The 23,989-nt window shown below is 37.0% G+C and overlaps 1 protein-coding gene across 2 annotated transcripts; it reads left to right on the forward strand.

Annotated features, from left to right (window-relative positions):
• Positions 1–1,209: 1,209 nt before the first annotated feature.
• Positions 1,210–23,145, forward strand: si:ch211-161c3.5 (uncharacterized protein C3orf18 homolog). Of its 2 annotated transcripts, none has more exons than XM_067460453.1 (5): positions 1,210–1,519; positions 18,256–18,628; positions 19,159–19,184; positions 19,296–19,422; positions 20,057–20,725. In XM_067460453.1, exons 2-5 carry the CDS (start codon positions 18,341–18,343, stop codon positions 20,060–20,062), a joined length of 447 nt encoding a protein of 148 aa, XP_067316554.1. In that variant the 5' UTR covers positions 1,210–1,519; positions 18,256–18,340; the 3' UTR covers positions 20,063–20,725. The 2 variants fall into 2 exon arrangements, with proteins under 2 accessions (XP_067316554.1, XP_067316553.1); XM_067460452.1 differs by lacking the exon at positions 20,057–20,725 and adding an exon at positions 22,243–23,145 and having other exon boundaries at positions 1,214–1,519.
• The last annotated feature ends 844 nt before the right edge of the window (positions 23,146–23,989 follow it).

Genomic DNA, 23,989 nt, shown 5'->3' on the forward strand with positions numbered 1-23,989 from the left:
ACGCCTGTGCACGGTGGCTCTGGATGTTTCTACTCCAGACTCAGTCCACTGCTTCCGCAGGTCCCCCAAGGTCTGGAATCGCTCCTTCTCCACAATCTTCCTCAGGGTCCGCTCACCTCTCCTCGTTGTGCAGCGTTTTTTGCCGCACTTTTTCCTTCCCACAGACTTCCCACTGAGGTGCCTTGATACAGCACTCTGGGAACAGCCTATTCGTTCAGAAATGTCTTTCTGTGTCTTCCCCTCTCGCTTGAGGGTGTCAATGATGTCCTTCTGGACAGCAGTCAGGTCGGCAGTCTTACCCATGATTGCGGTTTTGAGTAATGAACCAGGCGGGGAGTTTTTAAAAGCCTCAGGAATCTTTTGCAGGTGTTTAGAGTTAATTAGTTGATTCAGATGATTAGGTTAATAGCTCGTTTAGAGAACCGCTTCATGATATGCTAATTTTTTGAGATAGGAATTTTGGGTTTTCATGAGCTGAATGCCAAAATCATCAGAATTAAAACAATAAAAGACCTGAAATATTTCAGTTGGAGTGCAATGAATCTAAAATATATGAAAGTTAATTTTTTATCATTACATTATGGAAAATAATGAACTTTATCACAATATGCTATTTTTTTGAGAAGGACCTGTATGTGTGTGTATATATATATATATATATATATATATATATATATATATATATATATATATATATATATATATGTTGTCTATATTAGATTAAATATGATCTGACATTTTTTTATTGAGCTGCACCCACAAAAATGCTAGGCTAATGATGTATTAATTAATAAATATATACATGTGTGTTTGTGGAAAAGGTTCAGAGAAAAAAAAAGCAAATGAATAAATGAAACCAAAGTACTGTAATATAGACTACTGTATATGTCGTACGATGCAATGTAATATGAAAATTTGAGATTAATTTAGAGTAAAAACTGAATTGACCCAGACATGTTCCTGACCAATTCATTCATTTATATTAAATAAAACAAAAATGAGTGTTTTAGACCCTAACCATCACATACTGCACATGTGAGGCAACAAGGGGTTAACATCCCTGAACTCTTCCACATTCACAGCATCTGTGTCCAACCATTAAATCCTGTCCTCATTCCTGCTAAGCCAGACGGACAGCCATCTGAGCCAATCAGAGCCCTCAGCTGCCCCACAGCCAACCAATAGCAGAGCAGGAACGGAGGAGGGACGTAGCTGGATCACACAGCTTGGGTTTGTAGCATCCTTGTAGCTCTTCTTGTCTTGTCTTTGAATAAAATGATCTGAAAGAAAAACAGGAAACAGCTGAAAAGGAAGAAATGAGATGTGATTTTGTACAGTGGTACGAGACGTGGTGAACGCAGGGGGAAACATTTTAATTCGCAGTCTCCCAGCTGGTCTGTTCTAGCTGAGGAACGAAGGAGGAGGGGTGAAAAGAGACATTTCCTCTCCTTTTTTTTCCATCGGCTGCCTGGAAAACCTTGCTAGGACATCGTCCGTGGTCACATTTCTCCATGAATAGGTCTGTATCTTTTATATTAGCAGCTTGTGACAATAGACAAAACATTTTCTAATCAGATTCCAGCTTATTTACACTCATTTTAAATGCTCTGTACAATTTAATGAATGCAGAAAACTGATTTATAGCTAATACGGCACTGGAGCAGGCGGATTATTTTGGTGTCTGTTTTTGGCATTTCTATCTTTGTCTTGTGGTGGCCTCTGATTGGTCATGGAGGCGGACTTAAGAAAACCCGGAGCGTTCTGATTGGCCGACGGACTAACATGTTCTTCATTAAGCGTGCAGACTGTTTACACATCAACGAGACAGAGCTTTCACCCTAAATGATTATGCAATAAGTTAATCAACACACCTCAAATACACAGATTACTGGAAGATATTTTTGTCTCCTGTGTTTGAATGACATCAGAACGCCTCTACTTGTTATAAACAACACTAACAAAACCACATTTACAGGATTGTGCTTGCAGTGCAAGTCTGAGAAATGCATTTCACCAGGAATTTGCCTGTTCAACACTGTAAATGTTATTATAAAATAAAAAGACACCATGACTCCTGTGATGACGATGTAAAAATAGTATCCACAAGCATATACACTCACCTAAAGGATTATTAGGAGCACCATACTAATACTGTATTTGACCCCCTTTCCCCTTAATTCTACGTGGCATTGATTCAACAAGGTGCTGAAAGCATTCTTTAGAAATGTTGGCCCATATTGATAGGAGAGCATCTTGCAGTTGATGGAGATTTGTGGGATGCACATCCAGGGCACGAAGCTCCCGTTCCACCACATCCCAAAGATGCTCTATTGGGTTGAGATCTGGGGACTGTGGCGGCCATTTTAGTACAGTCAACTCATTGTCATGTTCAAGAAACCAATTTGAAATTATTCGAGCTTTGTGACATGGTGCATTATCCTGCTGGAAGTAGCCATCAGAGGATGGGTACATGGTGATCATAAAGGGATGGACATGGTCAGAAACAATGCTCAGGTAGGCCGTGGCATTTAAACGATGCCCAATTGGTACTAAGGGGCCTAAAGTGTGCTAAGAAAACATCCCCCACACCATTACACCACCACCACCAGCCTGCACAGTGGTAACAAGACATGATGGATCCATGTTCTCATTCTGTTTACGCCAAATTCTGACTCTACCATCTGAATGTCTCAACAGAAATCGAGACTCATCAGACCAGGCAACATTTTTCCAGTCATCTGTCCAATTTTGGTGAGCTTGTGCAAAGTGTAGCCTATTTTTCCTATTTGTAGTGGAGATGAGTGGTACCCGGTGGGGTCTTCTGCTGCTGTAGCCCATCCGCCTCAAGGTTGTGTGTGTTGTGGCTTCACAAATGCTTTGCTGCATACCTCGGTTGTAACGAGTGGTTATTTCAGTCAAAGTTGCTCTTCTATCAGCTTGAATCAGTCGGCCCATTCTCCTCTGACCTCGAGCATCAACAAGGCATTTTCTCCCACAGGACTGCTGCATACTGGATGCTCTTCCCATTTCACACCATTCTTTGTAAACCCTAGAAATGGTTGTGTGTGAAAATCCCAGTAACTGAGCAGATTGTGAAATACTCAGACCGGCCCGTCTGGCACCAACAACCATGCCACGCTCAAAACTGCTTAAATCACCTTTCTTTCCCATTCTGACATTCAGTTTGGAGTTCAGGAGATTGTCTTGACCAGGACCACACCCCTAAATGCATTGAAGCAAAGGTCATGTGATTGGTTGATTAGAAAATTGCATTAATGAGAAATTGAACATGTGTTCCTAATAATCTTTTAGGTGAGTGTAGAAAGGGATGCAATATACATAGAGCAAACTCAGGCGTTAATGCATAGATGACTTCACAGCTCAAATAACACTTGCTGCATTGAAGAACTAAAGTGCATTAAATAACATGGACATTTTCGCCTTTAAACCCTCCAGTCTTGCCCTATTGTTTGTGCATGGAAAGACCTGTTGTTTTTACACACTTGAGCACAAGGTGTAATTATTGTTTGTGGCCGAAAACTGCCTTTAAAGTGTTGTGATTAGTAGCTTGGGCATTGCTATAGGCTGTTCTTTAAAAACTGTATGTGACCCTGGACCACAAAACCAGTCATAAAGGTAAAAACATTTAATGTGAGATTTATGCATCATCTGAAAGCTGAATAAATAAGCTTTCCATTGATGTGTGATTTGTTAGGAAAGGACAATGTTGAACATCTGAAATCTGAGGGTGCAAAAAAAAAAAAAAAATTGAGAAAATTACCTTTAAAGTTGTTCAAATTAAGTCCTATATTACTAATAATACATTTTATATTTTTTTTATTTTTTATTTTTTCCTTTTTTTTCTGTAGGTTATTTCATGGAACATGATCTTTATTTAATATCCTAATGATTTATGACATTAAAGAAAAATTGATAATTTTGACCCATACAATGTGTCATTGGCTATTGCCACAAATAAACACGTGAGACTTATGACTGGTTTTGTTTTTCCATGTGGCCCTGTGGGAACTTAAGCTTATAAAAACAGTCATAACTCTGAATTAATATTTTTCAACTAAAACCCTACTGTGACACATCGGTAACTTCTCATTAATGAGTCAATGAGCACATTTTCTTTTAAAAGTTACCATATTTTTACCATGCTACTATTACATTCACCCCCTTTTTATTCATTACAAAATTAAGAAATTCTTTGAAACTTTAAATTTTGCAAGAACTACAGCAAACAACTTTGTAATGCAAGACAACTATTTTCTTTTTCTGTTTTCAAAAAAATTAGTCATTTAACTTTTAGTTTCAGAATGAAAAAAGAGATGATAAGCAGCCTAAAATATTTTTTTGGTCATTTAAATAAAATATCAGATGGAAAATGCAAGAATTTCAAAATCTCAAATCAAATCTTGCATTTTTCATCTGAAATTGGTTTAAGTTATTAAACCAATTACTAAAATACAATTAAAGTTACTAAATTACTAAAATTACAAAATTGCAAAAAAATATATATATATATATTAATTACCTAAAAGTAATAAAAATGACAAAATTACTAATACTTAAACTAAAACTGAAAACATAAAAAAAAGCTAATTCAATATTAATAATAAAAATATATGGCTTGAATGCTACAATTACTACGTTGTTGCTGTGAAAATTGTGAAAGTCTGATCACATTATTTTAAATCCTAATGTTGTTTGTTCAAACCACTAAGTATAAGCAATTGATGTTTGCCTTATTTATTACATGATCATATACATTCTGCAAGCGTGTGAATTAATATATCAGGAAATAGACAGCGTCTCAGCTGCAGGTGGCCTCAGGTCTGTTGTTAGAAAGTGAGAGAGAAACAGCGAGGGCAAGCAAGAACGCATCTGTGCATCTCTTAAGCAACACACCTCTTTCAACGAGCTGTTTCTGCGTACTTGCTTTCCTGGGTAGAGTATCAGACTGGCGTTGTGTGTGTGTGTGTGTCTCTCTCTCTGTGCCACTCTCGTACCCACATCCTGACATGATACCCACTGCTGCTGGGAGGGATACAAGTACCTAACGGCAACACACACACACACACACACACACACACACACACACACACACACACACACACACACACACACACACACACACACACACACACACACACACACACACACACACACACACACACACACACACACACACACACACAAACACACACACACACACACACACACACAAACACTTCAGGAGAATTATGGGTGAATCCCATGTCCAACTTAAACTCCAATCCGAATTTAGAAAATTTGCAGAACACGGAAGAAGAATTTTGGGTGAATTATATCCGTTAATTGTAACAGTTTATTCATGATAATTTCATAAAAATGTTTAACCCAAATCTTCATTATTATAGTTTTAAAATTCTCATTAGTTTCTCATTAATATTATATAATTTAATCAGCAAAATTAAAAGCAGTACAACAAATAAATTTTTTCAGCTTTAAAAAAAAAAATGGTTTCATGCCGCCTTAACATTTTAAGTTTAGTCGACTCAAATATCCAATTTGTCACTAATCCAGTCATGCATCTCGGGTATATTTGTGGCCATAGCCAACAATTCATTATGCGAGTCAAAATGATCAATTTTTCTTTCAAAGATATTAAGTAAAGATCATGTTCCATGAAGATATTTTGTACATTTCCTACCGTTAATATATCAGAAATGTATTATTAGTAGTAATATGCATGCTAAGGACTTCATTTGGACAACTTTAAAAGAGATTTTATCAATATTTAGATTTTATTGCACCCTCAGATTCCAGATGTTCAAATAGTTGTCTACTGGATATTGTCCTATCACAAACCATACATCAATGGAAAGATTAATTATCATTTTTATCCTTATGACTGTTTTTTTTGCTCCAGAGTCACATTTCAAGTTGACTAAACATGACATTTTAAGGCAGCCTAACACCTTTCCTTCTTATTTCTTTGTTTACATTGTACCCTTATTATGTATAAATATGTCATTTATTAATTTTCTTTTTACATCACAGTATGGAGAATATGGTTTTGTCTTAAAAATATTTGGAGGTGAAATCTTTTTCTGTACAAACTTTGTGAAAAGATATATAATGCACATTGAGACACATGTCATACACTAAACAAATATTGTTGGTTTAACTTTAAAAACAAGTAAGTTACCTTAAAATTTGGAGTTCATTGAAATTAAAAATTTTAGTTAATACAATGAAGGGATTGATTTAATAAATAGAAATGGAAAATTATTATGTTATCTGAACCACAATACTTATTCAACTTGATTTGATTTTAAAAAGTAAGAATATTTTTTTACAGTGTACAGTTCATATTGTTCAAAAGTTTGGGGTCTGTAAGAATTTTTGGTAGCACTTTATTTCACAGGGTCCTTATTACATATGTTACATATAGTAAATGAAGCATAATTACATGACTCTAACCCTCAACCAAACCCTAACCCTTTAGTAAGTTATTAATAAATATTACTCAGTTCTTAAATGTATAATTAGACTGTAACAATGACACCGTAAAATAAAGGGTTACACTTTATTTTAAGCTGTCTGTTGCACTGTAATTATATATTTAAGTACTGAGTAATATTTATTAATAACTTACTAAAGGGTTAGGGTTTGGTTGAGGGTTAGAGTCATGTAATTATGCTTCATTTACTATGGTAAGTACATGTAATAAATAATGACACTGTAAATAAAGTGCTACCAAATAAAGTGTTTATTGAAAGAAATCTAGACTCTTACAAGTAGAAGAAAAAAAAAAGAGTCAAAATCGTACCTTCAGGGGTATAACAGCTCGTCCCTGGGGCAGCACCCTTAAAAAAGGACATCTTTTTTACTCTTAAAATGTGCATAATAAAGTACAAATAATACGTAACAACTTCTATATGAACCTTTTGTGGTAAAACAGGTGCAAAGATGTCCTTTTAACCTCCTGGGTGCCACTGTCCACATAAGCACATCATATTTGAGCGAATTTATCTGAATTGTCAGTTTTATCATTCAGGGATTTTCAGAGATAACATTTGTTTTGAGGTTTCTCCTTGGTCTTTAAAAAAGAATAAATTAATGATCATATTTAGCACTTATGGATATGATCATACTTTGTAATTATCATTTAAATCTGACACATTTTCAAATTGTTTGTTATAAATCAACATCTCAGGAAAATGTCATGGGGTTTCTGATCAAAATATGACTTTCATTACTTTCTGTTACGAAACAGGGCACTGATTTACATGACCACTCACATCATGCTATCAGGCATTTTAGGAGACACAACACATCAATAGGGAAAGAAATGACATATGTTCCTATAAAATATTAGATATTATTGTGAAAATGTTGCCAACCATTACTCCCACTATTACACTTATTTTCTGTTACCCCAAGAACATATTAATATGCAAATTATAGACAGTGTATATTGAATGGGAAACCCCATTTACACACATATTGCATAAAGTAAAAAGGAATACTTCTGTAATATCTTTCATAGTTTGAACAAAGTTTGAAACCTAAAAAACATTGTTTAATGTTTTATTTCATGTCATTTTTTTTAAACAATCCTGGTGTCGAATAGAGGACATAGCATAACATGAATAAATAAAATATAACTGCTCAAAATGCCCCCCTTCCCATTTGTTTCTTATGCTCTAAACAATTTAATGACATTAAAAAAATATTAAATAAAAAATAAATAATTGTACTTTAACGGTAAAAGTTGACAATTATTTCTGTGTGTGTGTGTGTATAAGCTGCATATACAGGGTATCCGCGGGGTCTTGAAAAGTCTTAAAAGGTGATAAATCAATTTTGGGAAAATTAAGTCCCTTATAAAGTATTAAAAAGTCTTATCACGGCTTTATAAAGTCTTACATTTTGAAAGTATTTTGTTCAAGCTTTGTCAAAAGAGTTTGACTCCAAAAAGGATTTATGAATATATTTATTTTCATCCCCATAAGTATTAAAAAACAACCAGTCTGAGCTCAGTCTGAGATCGGCTCAGAGCGCGTGCGCCAGGGATGGAAATTAGCACCGCCACGCCACCAGCCAAATGCGGCTGATTTTGAGATGTGGCGGGTAAACTTGCTTTACCTACCGAGCTGTTTGGAGCCATTGTAGAGCTTGTACTGTGGTATTAATTTTCACATGCAGTTACACATTGTCAATTAAAAACAAAACAGTGGCTGGTAAAAACATTGAGTGGTAGACTTTGAAAAAAGTTAATTTCCATCCCTGGCAAGCGCTGTCTACGACGTCATGTATTTTACGAAATGCAAAATATGTGATAATGTGTCGCCCTCCATACGTTGCGAAACAGATATGCAATCTAAACGATAAAAAATTGGCCTACGATAGAGATTTTAAGTCTACTTTCGACTACAACTGTTTAATAAAGGTTTGTGCCCGATTAGAACTTGAAGTGCGATGAGGTCTTAAAATATTTTGAGAAGGTCTTTAAAAGTCTTAAAAAGGTATTGAAATTAACTTCAGGATTCCTGCATATACCCTGATATAGATTTAAAAAAAATATTAGTACAATTTAAAAATGTGTTTTCTATTTGAATATATGTTAAAATGTCATTTATTCCTGTGATCAAAGCTGAATTTATCATCATTACTCCAGTCTTCAGTGTCACATGATCCTTCAGAAATCATAATATCAGGATTTCTGATTATTATCTATGTTAAAAAACTCTTGTGCAGCTTCACTTTTTTTTTTTGGCAAACCATGATAAAAAAAATTCTGAATTCTTTAATGAATAGAAAGTTAGCAATTATTTGAAATCTTGTATAGCATTTTAATTCTCTTTAGACAGTTGTAGAGCAAGAACGTGTTCTTGCTAAATGTCTTTCTCTCAACAAAAAAGAAAAAAGAAAGAAGAAGAACAATCGTACTGACCCCAAACTTTTGAAGTAATGTTTTTCGAGAGTAAAACTTGCACAATGTGCAGAGCAACACACACCTTTTAACTGTACACGTCAGCTTTTAAATTCTGAAACCGCCGCTGATCCCTGTCATCAAAAGCAGTTCATCTCTGCTTCGACAGTCTTGAATATTTGTGTTCATGCTCAAAATGGTCACATCTAGATTGGAGGATTTTATTGTTATGAATTCATTCAAAACCCATATGATGATTTTTTTTATTTATTTTTTTTATGTTTGGGGTTGTTAAGATTTTATTATTATTTTTTAAAGGCAGCATATATTTGCTAAAAATTCAGTAAAAATGCAATTTTGTGAAATAGTATTACAATTAAAAAATAAATTCTGTTTGAATATATTTTCAAATATAATTTAGTGATGCTAAGCATCATTACTCCAGTCTTCAGTGTCACATGATCCTTCAGAAATCATTCTAACATGAGGATTTGATGCTTTTATGAAACATTTATGATTATTATCCGTTTTAAAAAGTTGTGTAAAACATTTATAGAAAGTTCAAACTATGATTTGATGCTCAAGAAACATGTCCAATTATTGACAAAAGTGCTGCTGCTTTATATTTATAAGAGTTTTATAAGAGGTAAAGTAAAAAAAAACAGCATTTATTTGACATAGAAATCTTTTGTAACATTTTAAACATCTTTACTGACTTTAAAACAATTGAATGTGTTCTTGAATAGAAGTGTTTAAATCGTTCTGACCGCAGATGTCTGAAGTAGTGTATATCGAGAGTAAAACTTGCACAGTGTGCAGAACAACACACACTTCTCAAGACACAGCTGATCCATGTCATCAAAAGCTGTTCATCTTTGTTCCGACAGTCTTATTTTGTTCATCAAGCTAAATAATTTCCATAATGGTCACTGATTGGGGAGTTTTTCTGTTATGAATTTTTTGTCATTCCAAACTCATATGACTCTTTTTCTCACATTAAGACATGCAAAGTTTACATGAAAAAAACACCATAAAAGTAGTCCATATGACTACACACTCAGAAAAATGAGTTGAGCTGTTTGCTCAGTTTATTTAAATTAAATAAGATGAAACTTATTTTTTACTTAATTGCAGTTTGCACTCGTTTTTTTACACTAAATGAAATTTGTAAAATGTTAAGTTAACATAAACCATTTGTGTCTGAACTAAAAGAATCATTTCTGTTGCATTGACTGTAATTGAGCAGTGGATTTCTAGTTCCCAGCATGCTTTGCACAAGGGCTGGATTATGCAAAGTGCTGTTTAATGTGTTTTTTAGTAAAGGGAAAGACCTTTTTGAAACGACCGTTATTTGACACGATTTTTGAGGTTACCATTATCGTGAAGTCTAGACCATGTGGTTAGGCTTTGGGTGGCTACGTGCTTACTTGCATGCTACAAATATTACACTTAGCATGTGAACAAGTCTTGCGTTGAGTTTTAGTATTAGTTTTTAGAAATAAATAAAATAGATTAGTTTCCACACTGATAACAAATAATCATTAAGGCTGTAAGTGTAACATAAAAAAAAATTCTTTATTTGTTTCTTTACTTCGTAGCAAAAACATATTTCTGTTTAATAATATAATCGCACTTCTTATCCTGAGTAATCTAGACACGGCTTTGTAGACGTGTGCATTTTCCAACATATTATTTAAGTAACATTTACTTAACATATTTACAGCTGGATTTGGCTGATGCAGTGAACCCTTTTCACATGGTGACGATTTTTTAATGAGTTCATTAAGAGTTTTTAATGTTTTTTTATTTTTAAAGTAGTCTCTTAGGGTAATCTTGTAGAGTAATCCACTCTGCAAGTTCACACTTGTAGTTCGGTTAGTTTGGTTCGGACCAAAAAACAAAAACAAAACATATAGTCCTGGTCCGCTTAGCGTTCACACTGGCATTTTTAACAGCGAACCTAAAGTTACCGAACCAAAGGCTCAGGGAGACGCTCACAACCTGATTGGTCGGCTTATATGACGTAGGAGCTGCTTACCGAACATTCATAACAACGCTGTGTGCTGATTAAACGCCATCATTTTAAGCTTTGTACATATGGCATTATTTTTACCAGCTGAGAACTCATGAAGAACTCATAAAATGTTCAAAACATTCAAAACAGCAGCAGGATTTCCTCCTTTATGCAGAAAAGAGACGGCCGTTCTGTCGTCTGTACCGACTAATAATGGGCAGCACGGGTCCTTATAAGAACCAGGTTTGCTTTTTGTGCGTTTTTCTAGCATTTTCGAAACATGCTCATCTGACCAAATATTGATGAGGCACCTCCTCGTTGCTCCACGTTTGCCCTCTAACGTTAAAGTTATTCATTTTGGATACACCGATCTTTCCGTATCGTCAAATCAGCTGACTATGCGTCACATCTTGTGACATTATACATCCGGTTTTTGGTCCGTTTACATGTCTTTGGTCCGTGTTGCGTTCATATATCAATCGAACCGCACCAGAGTTGGTTTGGAAGCGGACCGAGACTCATCTCTTTAGCGCTCTCGGTCCGCTTGTGTGGTGCGCACCAGGGTTCAGATGGCAGCGTTCACATATGTTCAAATGAACGGCACTAACCGAGCAATCGCACCGGGGTTCGTTTTAATCCAACCATACATGACAAGTGTGAACTTAATCTCACCAAAGCTGCATTTATTTGATAAAAAATACAGTAAAAACTGTAATTTGTGAAAATATTTTACAATTTTGAATAACTTTTTTCTATATATGTTACAATGTAATTTATATCCTGTGATTAAAGCTGAATTTATCATCATTACTCCGCTATTGGGCTTGTTTTGGGCTAGTTTTGAGTTGCAATTGGGCAGGATTTGTTGTGAAAACCTGGCAACTCTGGCTTCGACTCTCACTAGGAGTTCGTAGGCTGCGCTCCCTCTCTACCCATCCTGTCTATTGTACATACAACTGTCCACAAGTTATAATATTTTCATGGTCTATCCACATCATTACTGCAAGTTGAATGATTCTGATTGGCTCAGAGAAAATGCACAGTCATGATACATTTCCACACATTGTCAGTTAATCGAGCCTGATCTTGTGGAATGTATTTTAGCCTTGCATATGGTACGCGTGTCATAAGAGCGTGTCATATGCACGGCATAAAGTGCTTATCACATGCACGTGAAAAACTGCATAGCATATCCATTCCACGAGATTGCACACTCATACTATTGATATGCATTACCATGTGATCGTGCTGGTTAATCAGATGCAGGTGTCACTTGTTGACGCTTTCCCCCCAGAATTAGGCCCGTGGTGACCTTCCAGATCTGGAGCAGGCGCCAGCTTGCCCAGAATAACAAATCCACCCATTTCTTAGAATGCCGATTCTCAACACTGATCTGTAATATTGCGCACATACAAAGATACACAGTTTCTCCAAGGTTGGAGCTGATTAAGCTCCAGTTCTAACAAGAAACTTTTCCAAAACATACTGATAACATGTTTTTTCTCTCAGTGAGAGTACAGACATTACAAGCAATATTCATCTTGACTCTTTAGTGTTTCAGTAAAATAAAATAAAATAATAAATTAAATGAAAGACAAATCCATTTCATGTCTGGAAGCCAGGTTAAGTGAGCAAACCCTGTTTCTGCGCTCCTGACATATTAGGGGTGTGTTACCTCCAAAATCCAAACGCACACGACTTGTTGCTATCAAGTGTTTAGTGACACATCACACCTCTAGGCCAGACCCTCAGTCACTCCTCATAGACCAAACACACACTGTAGAAAACAAGAAACAATCAGGGGTTCTCTTAATCATAACTGGAAAGAATCATTATAATAATATACAAAGATAAATATTGATTAAGGTATTGATTATGAATTGAATTATGATATTTACAGGAATATTGAAGCAGCAGTGGATTTCAGGATCCCCTTTCAATAGGTATAGGCTATATTAGGTTGCTTTCACTTTAAAGATTACTGCCTACATTACTCTGACAGACCCAGTACTGTCACACGTCCCAAACTTATTCACTCAAGTCATAACTGCCCAGACGGAAAATTTAGACATAATCATGTGTTTTATTTTGATTGTTCAAGGGCATTAAGCCTATAAACAGAACACATTTGTGTATATGTGCGAGTGCTGACAGGAGGCAAACGCACAGAAGCCTCAGCCAGTCTGACATCGGCTCGTGTGTCAGTAGCAAATTGAGTTTGTGGTATACAGCGCTTTTATTAGCTCTTTTATTAGTGTTTTCATACTTTTATTTGATCATTCATCCATCTTGAGTAATCAGTTGGCCCGGTCCTTGGCACTTATGCGAGACGGCAGGTGAGAAATATTCACTTTCGCTTTTTATTATATTATTACATTTTTTTTATTTAAAAGTATTTTTTTGTGATTATTTTGCAGTGAAATTACAAATTATGCAGGATCGCAAAAAAATGCGTAATTTTGCTGATTTTGCTTAATCACGAAAAACTGGAAGGACTGATATTAAATTATAAACTTTTGCTTAAAGTATTTGAGTTGTGTTTACGAGGGAAATTGAGTTGAAATTACTTAAGGGAGCATGTTGAAGCCATGTAAAATCTATTTGGTCAAACACAAATTAGATGAGTTCAAAATATTTTTTTTAGTAAAACCAATGCGATAGTGCACAGTCTACATATGGTCATAAGCTCTACCCCTCTTTATCTTACTTTATCAGGTAGGAATGACAAGATTTTATTAGTAGTCTTGATTAAATCAATTCAAATTTATACAACAAGATTACAACAAATACAAAGTGAATCAATTCATTTTCATGGAAAAGTTCATTTTATTACGTTTCCCCCCCCCAAAAAAGCTGTTGAATTTAGAGTAATTGCGACTTTTTATCTCAGAATTAGGGCTGTCCTCGACTAAGGATTTAGACAATCGAATCAGAATTGTCGAATCTCTCTATGGTCGACTGATAGTCGAATCATCTGTGTGTGTGAATGGGTTGGGAGGCACGACACTGTCAGCAGAAGGGTAAAACTATTTTTATTTTCCTTTACACACTGCACACAGCAACAACTTTTAATAAAGCGACTAAAACTGCCTGCCAACTGACAGACGAACTGACAATGGCTTTCTTATTTAGGTTTAAATAGCCTGAAAGGTAATGTGGTGGATAAACATTAATAAACCGTTTTCTCATAACATGTTAAAGCTGCGATCGAAATACAGAACATCACACAAATATATAAAAGAACATTTTGATAAATAAACCTAAAAAAAATATCTGCCTAGAGAGGAAAAGAACACTTTGAGTGCGTTTACATGCACGTTCTGAAGCCGATTGTGCCTAAGCGGGTGAAGACGTACGCGAAGCTCAGCCCCGCGCGCCTCAGGATCTCACTCACACCGCCACCTGACGCGCACATTATATACACGCGAGCTCAATTTTGAACTGACTGTCAGCTGCACGAAAGCGCTCTGTGGTGCGGCAGGATTTTAAACAACTTCCCGAGTGGCCGCGGACAGGCACTGAATGCTGCCGCCGGTGTGTGGAGACTCATTGAACGTGTTCTAATTTTAAAGGCGCGGTGCTAAGCTCGCCGCCCTTAAAGGGGGGTCGCATCGGGTCGCACACCGATGTTCTGCTCAGCACCGCGACACGTCTTTAAAATATTGAGCACCCCCATATTGCCAAAATGGTATGATCCTCGTTTCATAACACCCGCAAAGATTCGACCGTGAGATCGGTGGTCGAATCAGGCTCCGCATATCGATGCATCGAATCTTCGACTATTCGGGGTCACCCCTACTCAGAATTATGACTTTTTTCCTCACAATTGTGAGTTGTAAAGTCAGAATAATGAGATATAAACTTGCAATTGTGTGATATAAAGTCACAATTCTGACTTTATATCACGCAATGTGAGAAAAAAGTAAATTGTCAATTGCAAAATAAAAGAGATAAAAAGTAGCATTTACTCTTTGTATTTTTTTATTTAGTGGCAGAAAAGGCTTCCGTAAGGAACAGACTGATTCCTAAATCCAAGATATTGTTTGGAATATTCCTTAGATTTGCTGTGTTTTGAAGGTGAGCAAATGATAACCGACTTTTATTTTGTGACATGCCCCTTTAACTGCACAAGCAGCTCTTTGTGAATGAAGACAGTCTGCGGTTTAGGAGATTTCTACATTCTCATTCACATCCACCCAGATCTCAACTGCAGATTCTCCTATTCTCTATTTTAAGCGGCGAGACTCGTTCCTGCCTCCAGCCTCCAGCCCCCACATCCACAAACACACATACACACGGATCCTAACGGTTGTAGTGTGGAAGGAAGCTTGCGGTTTGCCAGCAGTATCTTAAAAGCACACACATCCATATATCATCCACAAGGTTTGTTCTCGCGTACACACACACACACACACACACGCGCGCCACAAGAGCATGCAATCACACAGATTTTCTCGTTGATACAGCCACTGCTATCTAAACCTGAATGTATCTAGAATCCATCTCTTCCCATTTTGAGTTCTAATTTATTGAGTGCTTTCAAAAGCAATGACTGAAGATTTCAATGTCTCTTGGTTCAATCTCAGATATTCATAAACTTTAAAATGCTTCACGTTTCTTTCTTTCAAGAGCGGGCTTCGATCTCATTTTGACCAAATCACATTATTTGCATTGAGTTTGAAAGAAACAAATACTTTTATTTAGCAAGGATGCATTACAAGTGATCAATTATGACAGTTGCAAAAGATTTCCATGTCAAATAAATGTTGTTCATTTGAACTTTCTATTAATAAAATAATCGTGAAACTTAGTTTCCACAAAAATATTAATCGTTTTCATTGATAATAATCATTAATGTTTCTTGAGCAGCAAATCCTCATATCAGAATGATTTCTGAAGGATCATGTGGCACTGAAGACTGGAGTAATGATGATAAATTTACGTATATAAATTACATTTTAAAATATATTCACGTAGAAAACAGTGATTTTAAATTGTAAAACTATTTCACAATATTATTGTTTTTACTGTATTTTTTGATCAAATAAATGCAGCCTTTAATTTAAAAAAACATATACGTTTGAATGGGTTGCAGTTGTTATCAATAAAAACAGTTCAATATAATTTGAAATTGATTTTTTTTATGTATAAATAATACCTAATTTATATACTGTGAAAAATTTGTAAATATTATCTGGAAAACTTTTCTATTAGGTTGCACTGTTTCTTTTTTTGTCTTCACACCGGTAGAATATTTTTTAGATATATAACCCTGAAAAGAAACAAAACTATGGCTATCAATAGAATAAACCAATGTGATCCCCTTATTAAAGTGCCCTTATTATGCTATTTTAAAGGCTCCAGCAGCCCAGTCTGTTGTGATTGGTCTACTCTGCTCTGATTGGTCAGACGGCCTAGTCTGTTGTGATTGGTCTACTCTGCTCTGATTAGCAAACGGCCTAGTCTGTTGTGATTGGTCTACTCTGCTCTGATTGGTCAGACGGCCTAGTCTGTTGTGATTGGTCTACTCTGCTCTGAGACCTACACAAGATTAAAAAAGATAAAACACAAAAATAGGCCTAGACTATTTTAAACACCTGGTAGAATATTTACACATCAATAATTATTCATACTTACAGGTTGTGATTCTGTAGAGCCGCTGGTCCAGATAAACTGGTACTGACCCATCTTTCAAAAGCAAGCGTTATGCGAATCCTGCGTTGAGATTTGAGAAGCAGTCGTCAGTAAAATTACGTGTTTGTGGTTGGCTCAAGTTGTTCGCAGCCAACTATCACATAGGCGTTGTTATACAAATTAGACCCATTAGGACTTAAAATATAAATGACTCGTTTAGGCAGTTCAGAGTCTATTGTCTTTTGGGAGACAATAACTTTATCGTATACTTTCGACTTTACGTTTACATTCACGCTGCATGAAAGGGGAAGTTCGAAAAACCATAATAGGGGCACTTTGTGCACTATGTAGTATTTTGCAGTAAAATATCCAAAAACCACTAGGCCAGTGTTACATTTTGTTCAGCTGAGTTCTTACAATATCCCAAATGTTTCCATCTATTTGTAAATTGTGAAAAAATTGCTATTTTAACCAAGGAGCTGGGACGTCTGAGTGCGTGGCCTGTCAATTGCGTTATATATGCGGTTTCCGGTATTATTCTGCAGAAGCGCTTTACTCTCACTTAAGTGTGAACAAGTGTCACAGCAGCCGCTGAGGGAACACACAGTGGAACGTCATAACATCATCAACACACTCAAGCCCCGTTCACACCGCCAGCCATAGACATCATATAGATATGATGATGTCTATGCCGCCAGCGACATGATCCCATTCATTTCAATGGAGCGCTGGCGACTTCCGGCGACACGAGCGACAGTGACTGTTGGCGACAGAATTTGTGTGTGTCAAGTGACACGACACGACAAAACAGCGATTTTCGTGAGCGACAACCAATAGGAGTGAAGTCAGTGGAGTGCACGTGATCCGTCTGCTGTACTGCTACAGCTACAGCGGTGTCATGTCACCGAAGAGTTGTTGATTTTAGCTGTTAGCAATTCCCCTGCTCTTTGTCTCTGTGTACATACAAAAAAAAAATTATGCATGGAAAAACGTGCCTGGGATTGTGGGGATATAAAGTTTTGACTAAACTGCATGCAATATAGTCAACCTATAACAATACAAAACAAAAGTATGTATTCTAATAACTTACTGTGTTCTGCAAAACACTAGTAATAGAAACGGTACTATTTAATGACGTTTACAACCCGTAGTGGGAACGCCCACTAGCAACATGAATCTCTGGCGCTGGCGACATGCAGTGACAAAATCGCTGGTGGTGTGAACGGGGCTTCAGATGTGTCTAATATGATAAACAGAGCTGCGTTACCTCATACTCATGACCGTCATAATAAAAGTCCCGCTGCTCGCGAGTCGTGTGTTCGGCAACAATCTCTCCAGCCGCAGTGCTCAGCTCCTCAGCACTCGCTTCTGCTCTGCTTCACTACAGTAACGTTAATAATCACATCCATCAACATGATTTCTGCCCCCAACGGCTGTGAGGTGAAGAACAAGTCCCAATATTATAATCTCAAACCTTGCGTCATCAAACTACGCTTTTGTTTTGAATAGGCGCCCTCTAGCGGACGGAAAAAATACATATGGCAGCTTTTAAGAATACAAATATAAAAAGAAAATACATTATTGATATTTTTAACATAGGCAGTACGCCATGTGAACTCACCATGTTTCAGAACAAAGCCAAATTTTAACTAACATTAAATGATGTTCCTTCTCTCGACAGGAGTTCAGAAATGGCCGACGCCTGTTTGAGGATTGAATCCCAGTAGGGTTGCCTTCAAAACACACGACGGCATCCTGCGACAAACATGTCTCTGACCACCACCAAACCCGATTTGTTGACGTCCCTGACCCCATTCCCAGCCCCCACGCTCCCCCTCACCACCTTCTTCCCGGTTCTCACAAGCTCAGGAGAGCCCAAAACTGACCCGGAGAACGTGACGTCCAGAAGCGACTTCCGCTCCATCACGACGTCCGCCAACGACACCGGCCTGAACTCCACGCAGCTGCCCGTCGCATCGGTGGAAGGCGCGGGGATGGGAATGGTGCTCGTGCCCTTTGGCATCATCACAGTCATTGGGCTGGCGGTTGTTGTGGTGAGGAAAATAAATGAAGTTGAACACGATATCCACAAACACGTTAAGCAGGATCATGTGACACCGAGGACCTCTGACAATTCAGCTTTGCATAACAGGAATAAAAAATTACATTTTTAAATTCAAATAGAAATTATTTTATTGTACACAGCCGGTAAGATTTTTAAAGTTTAAAGTCTCTTCTGTTCTCCATTTACTTAAAAATACAAAAAAACTAAGTAATATTGTGAAATATTATTAAAGTGTAAAATAACCGTTTTCTATGTGAATGTGTATAAAAGCATCATATATGAATTTTCAGCATCATTACTCCAGTCTTCGGTGTCACAAAAACCGAAAATCAAAAACTTTTGAACGGTAGTGCATGCACTTATCATTTTTGATCAAATTAATTATTTCTGATGTATAAAAAACTTTTTTATATTTGGAATGTTTTAGATATTTAGAATGTAATACAGGATGTGAATTTTATGTAACACTTCTGTATCTTACATACCATTTATGCAAAACATTCTTTTTTTTCTTTACAGCTTCTGTACATCCGGAAAAAGAAAAGGTAAGAAAATGTGCATTCCTGTATCGCTCCACTACAGTCTCAAAATATTTAATATGAGGCTATAAAACATTTCTGGTCAACATTGAAGCTGTGTGGTGTTTTTCTCCACAGGCTGGAGAAACTGAGACACCAGCTGATGCCCATGTATAACTTTGATCCTGCTGAAGAACAGGATGATCTAGAGCAGGAACTCTTGGACCACGGACGGGACGGAAGCCCAGCAGGACCAAACTCCAAAGTAAGAGCACGACACCACACGGTTGATAGGGCATACATTGCTGATTTTTAAATACATTTGTTATTTCTGTGGTTGTGAATGACAGACAGAGATGGATGGATGGATGGATGGATGGATGGATGGATGGATGGATGGATGGATGGATGGATGGATGGATGGATGGATGGATGGATGGATGGAAGGATGGATGGATGGGGGTTTGGATGGACGGACGGACGGACGGGTATTATGGTGGGTGGACAGACCATAGATAGATAGACAGACAGACAGATAGATAGATAGATAGGTAGGTAGGTAGATAGATAGATAGATAGATAGATAGATAGATAGATAGATAGACAGACAGACAGACAGACAGACAGACAGACAGACAGACAGACAGACAGACAGACAGGCAGGCAGGCAGGCAGGCAGGCAGGCAGGCAGGCAGGCAGGCAGGCAGGCAGGCAGGCAGGCAGATAGATAGATAGATAGATAGATAGATAGATAGATAGATAGATAGATAGATAGATAGATAGATAGATGGAAGAATATACTTAGACAACATGTGATATCTTTCTAAATACTTTTTACCATATACTATTATTATGCTTTATCTTAATTTCAGTTTCTATCATTCTCATTTTTTCTTAAGTTCTGACACAAGGCCATGTGGTCTGTTATTTGTGGTAAAGTATCCATCACTGTAAATATGTTTATTACACACGTTCATTTCATATCACTGTTACTCATCATCAAGCAGCAGCTGTGACTCAAGCCACCTTTAGATCCTCCATTCGTGTTCTTCTGGCACTACGAGCCGCACTCGTCTCATTCTCATACTGTCAACATAACACAATTCATTTAACATCACACTGTGCAACTAGGTTTAAAGGTGCTGTATGTAAGTTTTTCACTTGACTAAAGCATACAAATACCATAATATGTTTGCAAATATTTAGGGAACATGCTAAATTCACCTATACTTGTTTCTCTGAAAAGCAATGCTGCAGGCAGCTATTCTGCTTTGAAATGTTTGTTCCGTGTCGGACTGTCTGTTTTTATTTTGGTCTGTGTGATAACGCACGCTGCCAGTTTACCCAATAGTATTTCGACACCAAAGGTTGCCAGTCGGTGGAAAATACAGCGTATTGCGGCCATAGAAGCCAGCGAACAAACCGGGTCAGAGATCACAGATTCTAACTGACCTAAACATTTTCAGAATCCATCTAAACATCTGTGACGAGAGCATATTAAAGGCATAGTTCACCCAAAAATGAAAATTTGATGTTTATCTGCTAACCCCCAGGGCATCTGTGATGTAGGTGTGTTTGTTTCTGCAGTAGAACACAGATGAAGATTTTTAACTCAACCGTTGCTCGTATAATGCATCTCAATGGGGTGTAATTAGAATTAGACCCCATTTACATACATTATACGAGCAACGGTTGAGTTAAAAATCTGCAGAAACAAACACACCTACATCCCAGATGCCCAGAAAAACATTTTCATTTTTGGGTGAACTATCCCTTTAAAACCCTGAATTTTTTAGCTATGTTTCCATCCAAAGTTGCAAACTTAAAGGTTTACTTCAGCGATTAACATATGGCTTTGTATCAGTAGAAACCCTGGAGTATATTCAAATGACCGTGCTCCCCCCTCTTATATCCCCCTGAGACGAGAGATTTATGCATTTTATTTCTGGAAAAATTCCTCTCGCGACGCAAATTGACGAATTGACGAAAGTTAAGCTTCCAAAGGCATGAACTGAAAACGCGTTGTGAATGTATGCCGCGAATGTGGTCGCGATTACCTCAGCTCTCATCACGAGAGCTCATCAACTCATTAATGACGTTAAATGTAATCTGACTCCTAATCTGAGTCTGCTGTGAGACTCACGCGGCGACTCGATCGTTATATTGAACACACGTTCAGTATTTAATTGTACTTTCTGAACTCAGTCACTGTAATCCAGTAGCGGTGGCTTAGGGAATGGCCTCACAGGGCAGCGAAGCATTCTGGGAATTGCAGTCTTTCATCCCCATGAGACAAAAATACATTTTCTGTCTTTTCTCAGTCTAGAAAGCACCAAATTCAAAAATAATTTCACATTTCTACTACATTAATGACCCAGTTTAAATACAGATTAATCTTCCCAGCGCTGAAGTACCCCTTTAACTTGTGCACAAAATTGCAATATCGCATAAAACATTTATGAATAAAGTATTGTTTCCATCCAGTAAGTTGAAGAGAACATAATCGTCACTTTCTGATAAATTGCCCCTAAAAAATCACTAAGAAACATAGGAGAAACCACCATGAATAATCATTTTCGTATATAATAAATAATTTGCGTCTCAGAGCGTACAGACGAAATGTAATAATAAACATGTTGTCTTGCTTTCAGAGGCAGATACTGCTTTTTGGTAATGCATTGGACAGTTCTAGGAGGGAAATATACTGAGAATCTTTGACGACAGACTTCTGAATGACCAAACGACATTTCAAATGCTTTTCAACCAGATTTTCCCCGCTGGTTAGTACAGTTATGCTGTTGCATCGCGCAAAGTCACATGATTTTTTTTAATGCGCATTGAGGAATTTATTAGCTTTCAATTGCGTTTGCTCCTGTTTTGTCCTCAATCTGACAACCCGTGGAAACGTTGAGTCTGAAGAGGAGGGGGCGGGAAAAACAACGCTCTCCAATATTTTGAATTTGGACTGCAGTACCTATTTCAGCCACTAGCTGTCAATCCTACATACCGCACCTTTAAATGTGTATTATTATGTTCTTCCGTCAATGCCGTTATTTACTAGCATTTACTCTCTTTCCTGCCACAGACACTGACCACAAGTCAGGGAACAACTCAGAAACCCAGCCGACTTGTTTTTACTGACGTGGCCGATGCCATTAACGCATGACGGCGCTCAAGAAGAAACGGACATGGAAATCTGGACAACTGGACACACTGGGATTCAGGAATATTTGCATTGACATTTGCTACAATATAGTGCGCTGTTAAAAGACTCCCAGCAAAATCTGAAATATTGGGGTTAATGCTGCCTTTTTAATGGATCATTTCTAAGCCAAAGTCTACATCTTTTGACCGCTTTGATTTGAAAGATAAGAATCGAATATAAACCCAGAGTGCAAATGATATTATTGTAACAAATACACAATGACGAGAATCTTTTTAATGGTGTGCACTGACGAATAAGACGAATAAGATTAAAAAAGTAATCTGGATCTGTCCAGCTGTTATGAACACTCATGCAACATGGACTTTATTTTCACAGATTGCTGCATAAAGCGAAACACTGAATTTGTGCTCATTGTGTTTCTGAATGACGGATAAAATGAAGGGATTTCAAATGCGACTTTAAACCCCTTTCGTATGTGAGAAATCTGCGTTTGGTGAATGTGAGAAACATGATTTATTATTTATTCACAGCTGAAAGCTTTCTGTGAACTGATCTGTTTACTAAAGGAGTTCAGCTTTAAAGTTTGAATTGTGAGTGTGCGAGACAGAAATATAAAGATCTTCCATGTGATATTCATTGAAACACAAATGTTCTCTCACAGAGTCTGAATCTGCACAAATGATGAACGTTGCACAAGATTTGCACGTGTGTGTGTGTAGATGTTATAATCCTCTGTGCACCACAAACCAGCGGTAGATCATTTAAAAGAAGTTTTTAACTTTTATGACAACGAAAGACGTAATAAAAATGATATTTACACTATGACGTGTGCATGTGTGTTCTTGAAAACTAGGGAAACATTAACACAATAAAGACAATAACTGATGGATCAGCAGTAACTTTATTCATGAACACACACAGCATTTCTGGCCATAGAAGAACGTAGAAAAGAGGTAAGAAAGTGACCTGAGCCTGTATTTATGAGGCACAAATGTTTAAATGACTAAACTGACCTAATATACCATGCTGTATTTGACATCACATAAAAAAAATCTTCATAAGAAAAAGGTATCCAAAATTTAAGAACCAGAGCACACAACTGTACATTGAAACACAATGCATAGCAGTAAACTACTCTAAAAATATAGTGCCAAAATTATATAGCCTACTGTTCCAAAGACTGCATTGAAAATATACAGTTTTGCTCAAAAGTTTACATGAAAGACGTTTACATGTAGACAAAAAGCAATTTATTAAAACGATCCAATGAATATATGTATGATATTGAGATCCATTTTTTCACAATTGAGGGACTCAAACATAGCTATTGCAAAAGGTTCAAACATTCACTGATGCTCCAGAAGGAAACATGACATTGATGTGTTGTGGTCAGACTGAGGTGACAATGACAAGTGTAAAGTTTGGTGTTATGTCAAAGCATCGCATACTCAAGAGTCATTTTGGCATCATGCCTCAAATTCATCATTACGTTTTACGAAAACGGTTTTGTCTATCAACACAAAATCCATAACTTTTTGTCGGCACAGTCTGAAGATGATACGATTCGATTTTGGTGAAAATTGGACAAACGGTCTGGGAGGGGTTAGAAAAAGAAGGTTTTTGAAGAGGAGCTAAATGGTGTACAGGAAGTTCAGCCAAATATGGC

The sequence above is a fragment of the Pseudorasbora parva genome, chromosome 12 (assembly GCF_024679245.1).
Source record: "Pseudorasbora parva isolate DD20220531a chromosome 12, ASM2467924v1, whole genome shotgun sequence".
NCBI classification, from domain to species: Eukaryota; Metazoa; Chordata; class Actinopteri; order Cypriniformes; family Gobionidae; genus Pseudorasbora; species Pseudorasbora parva.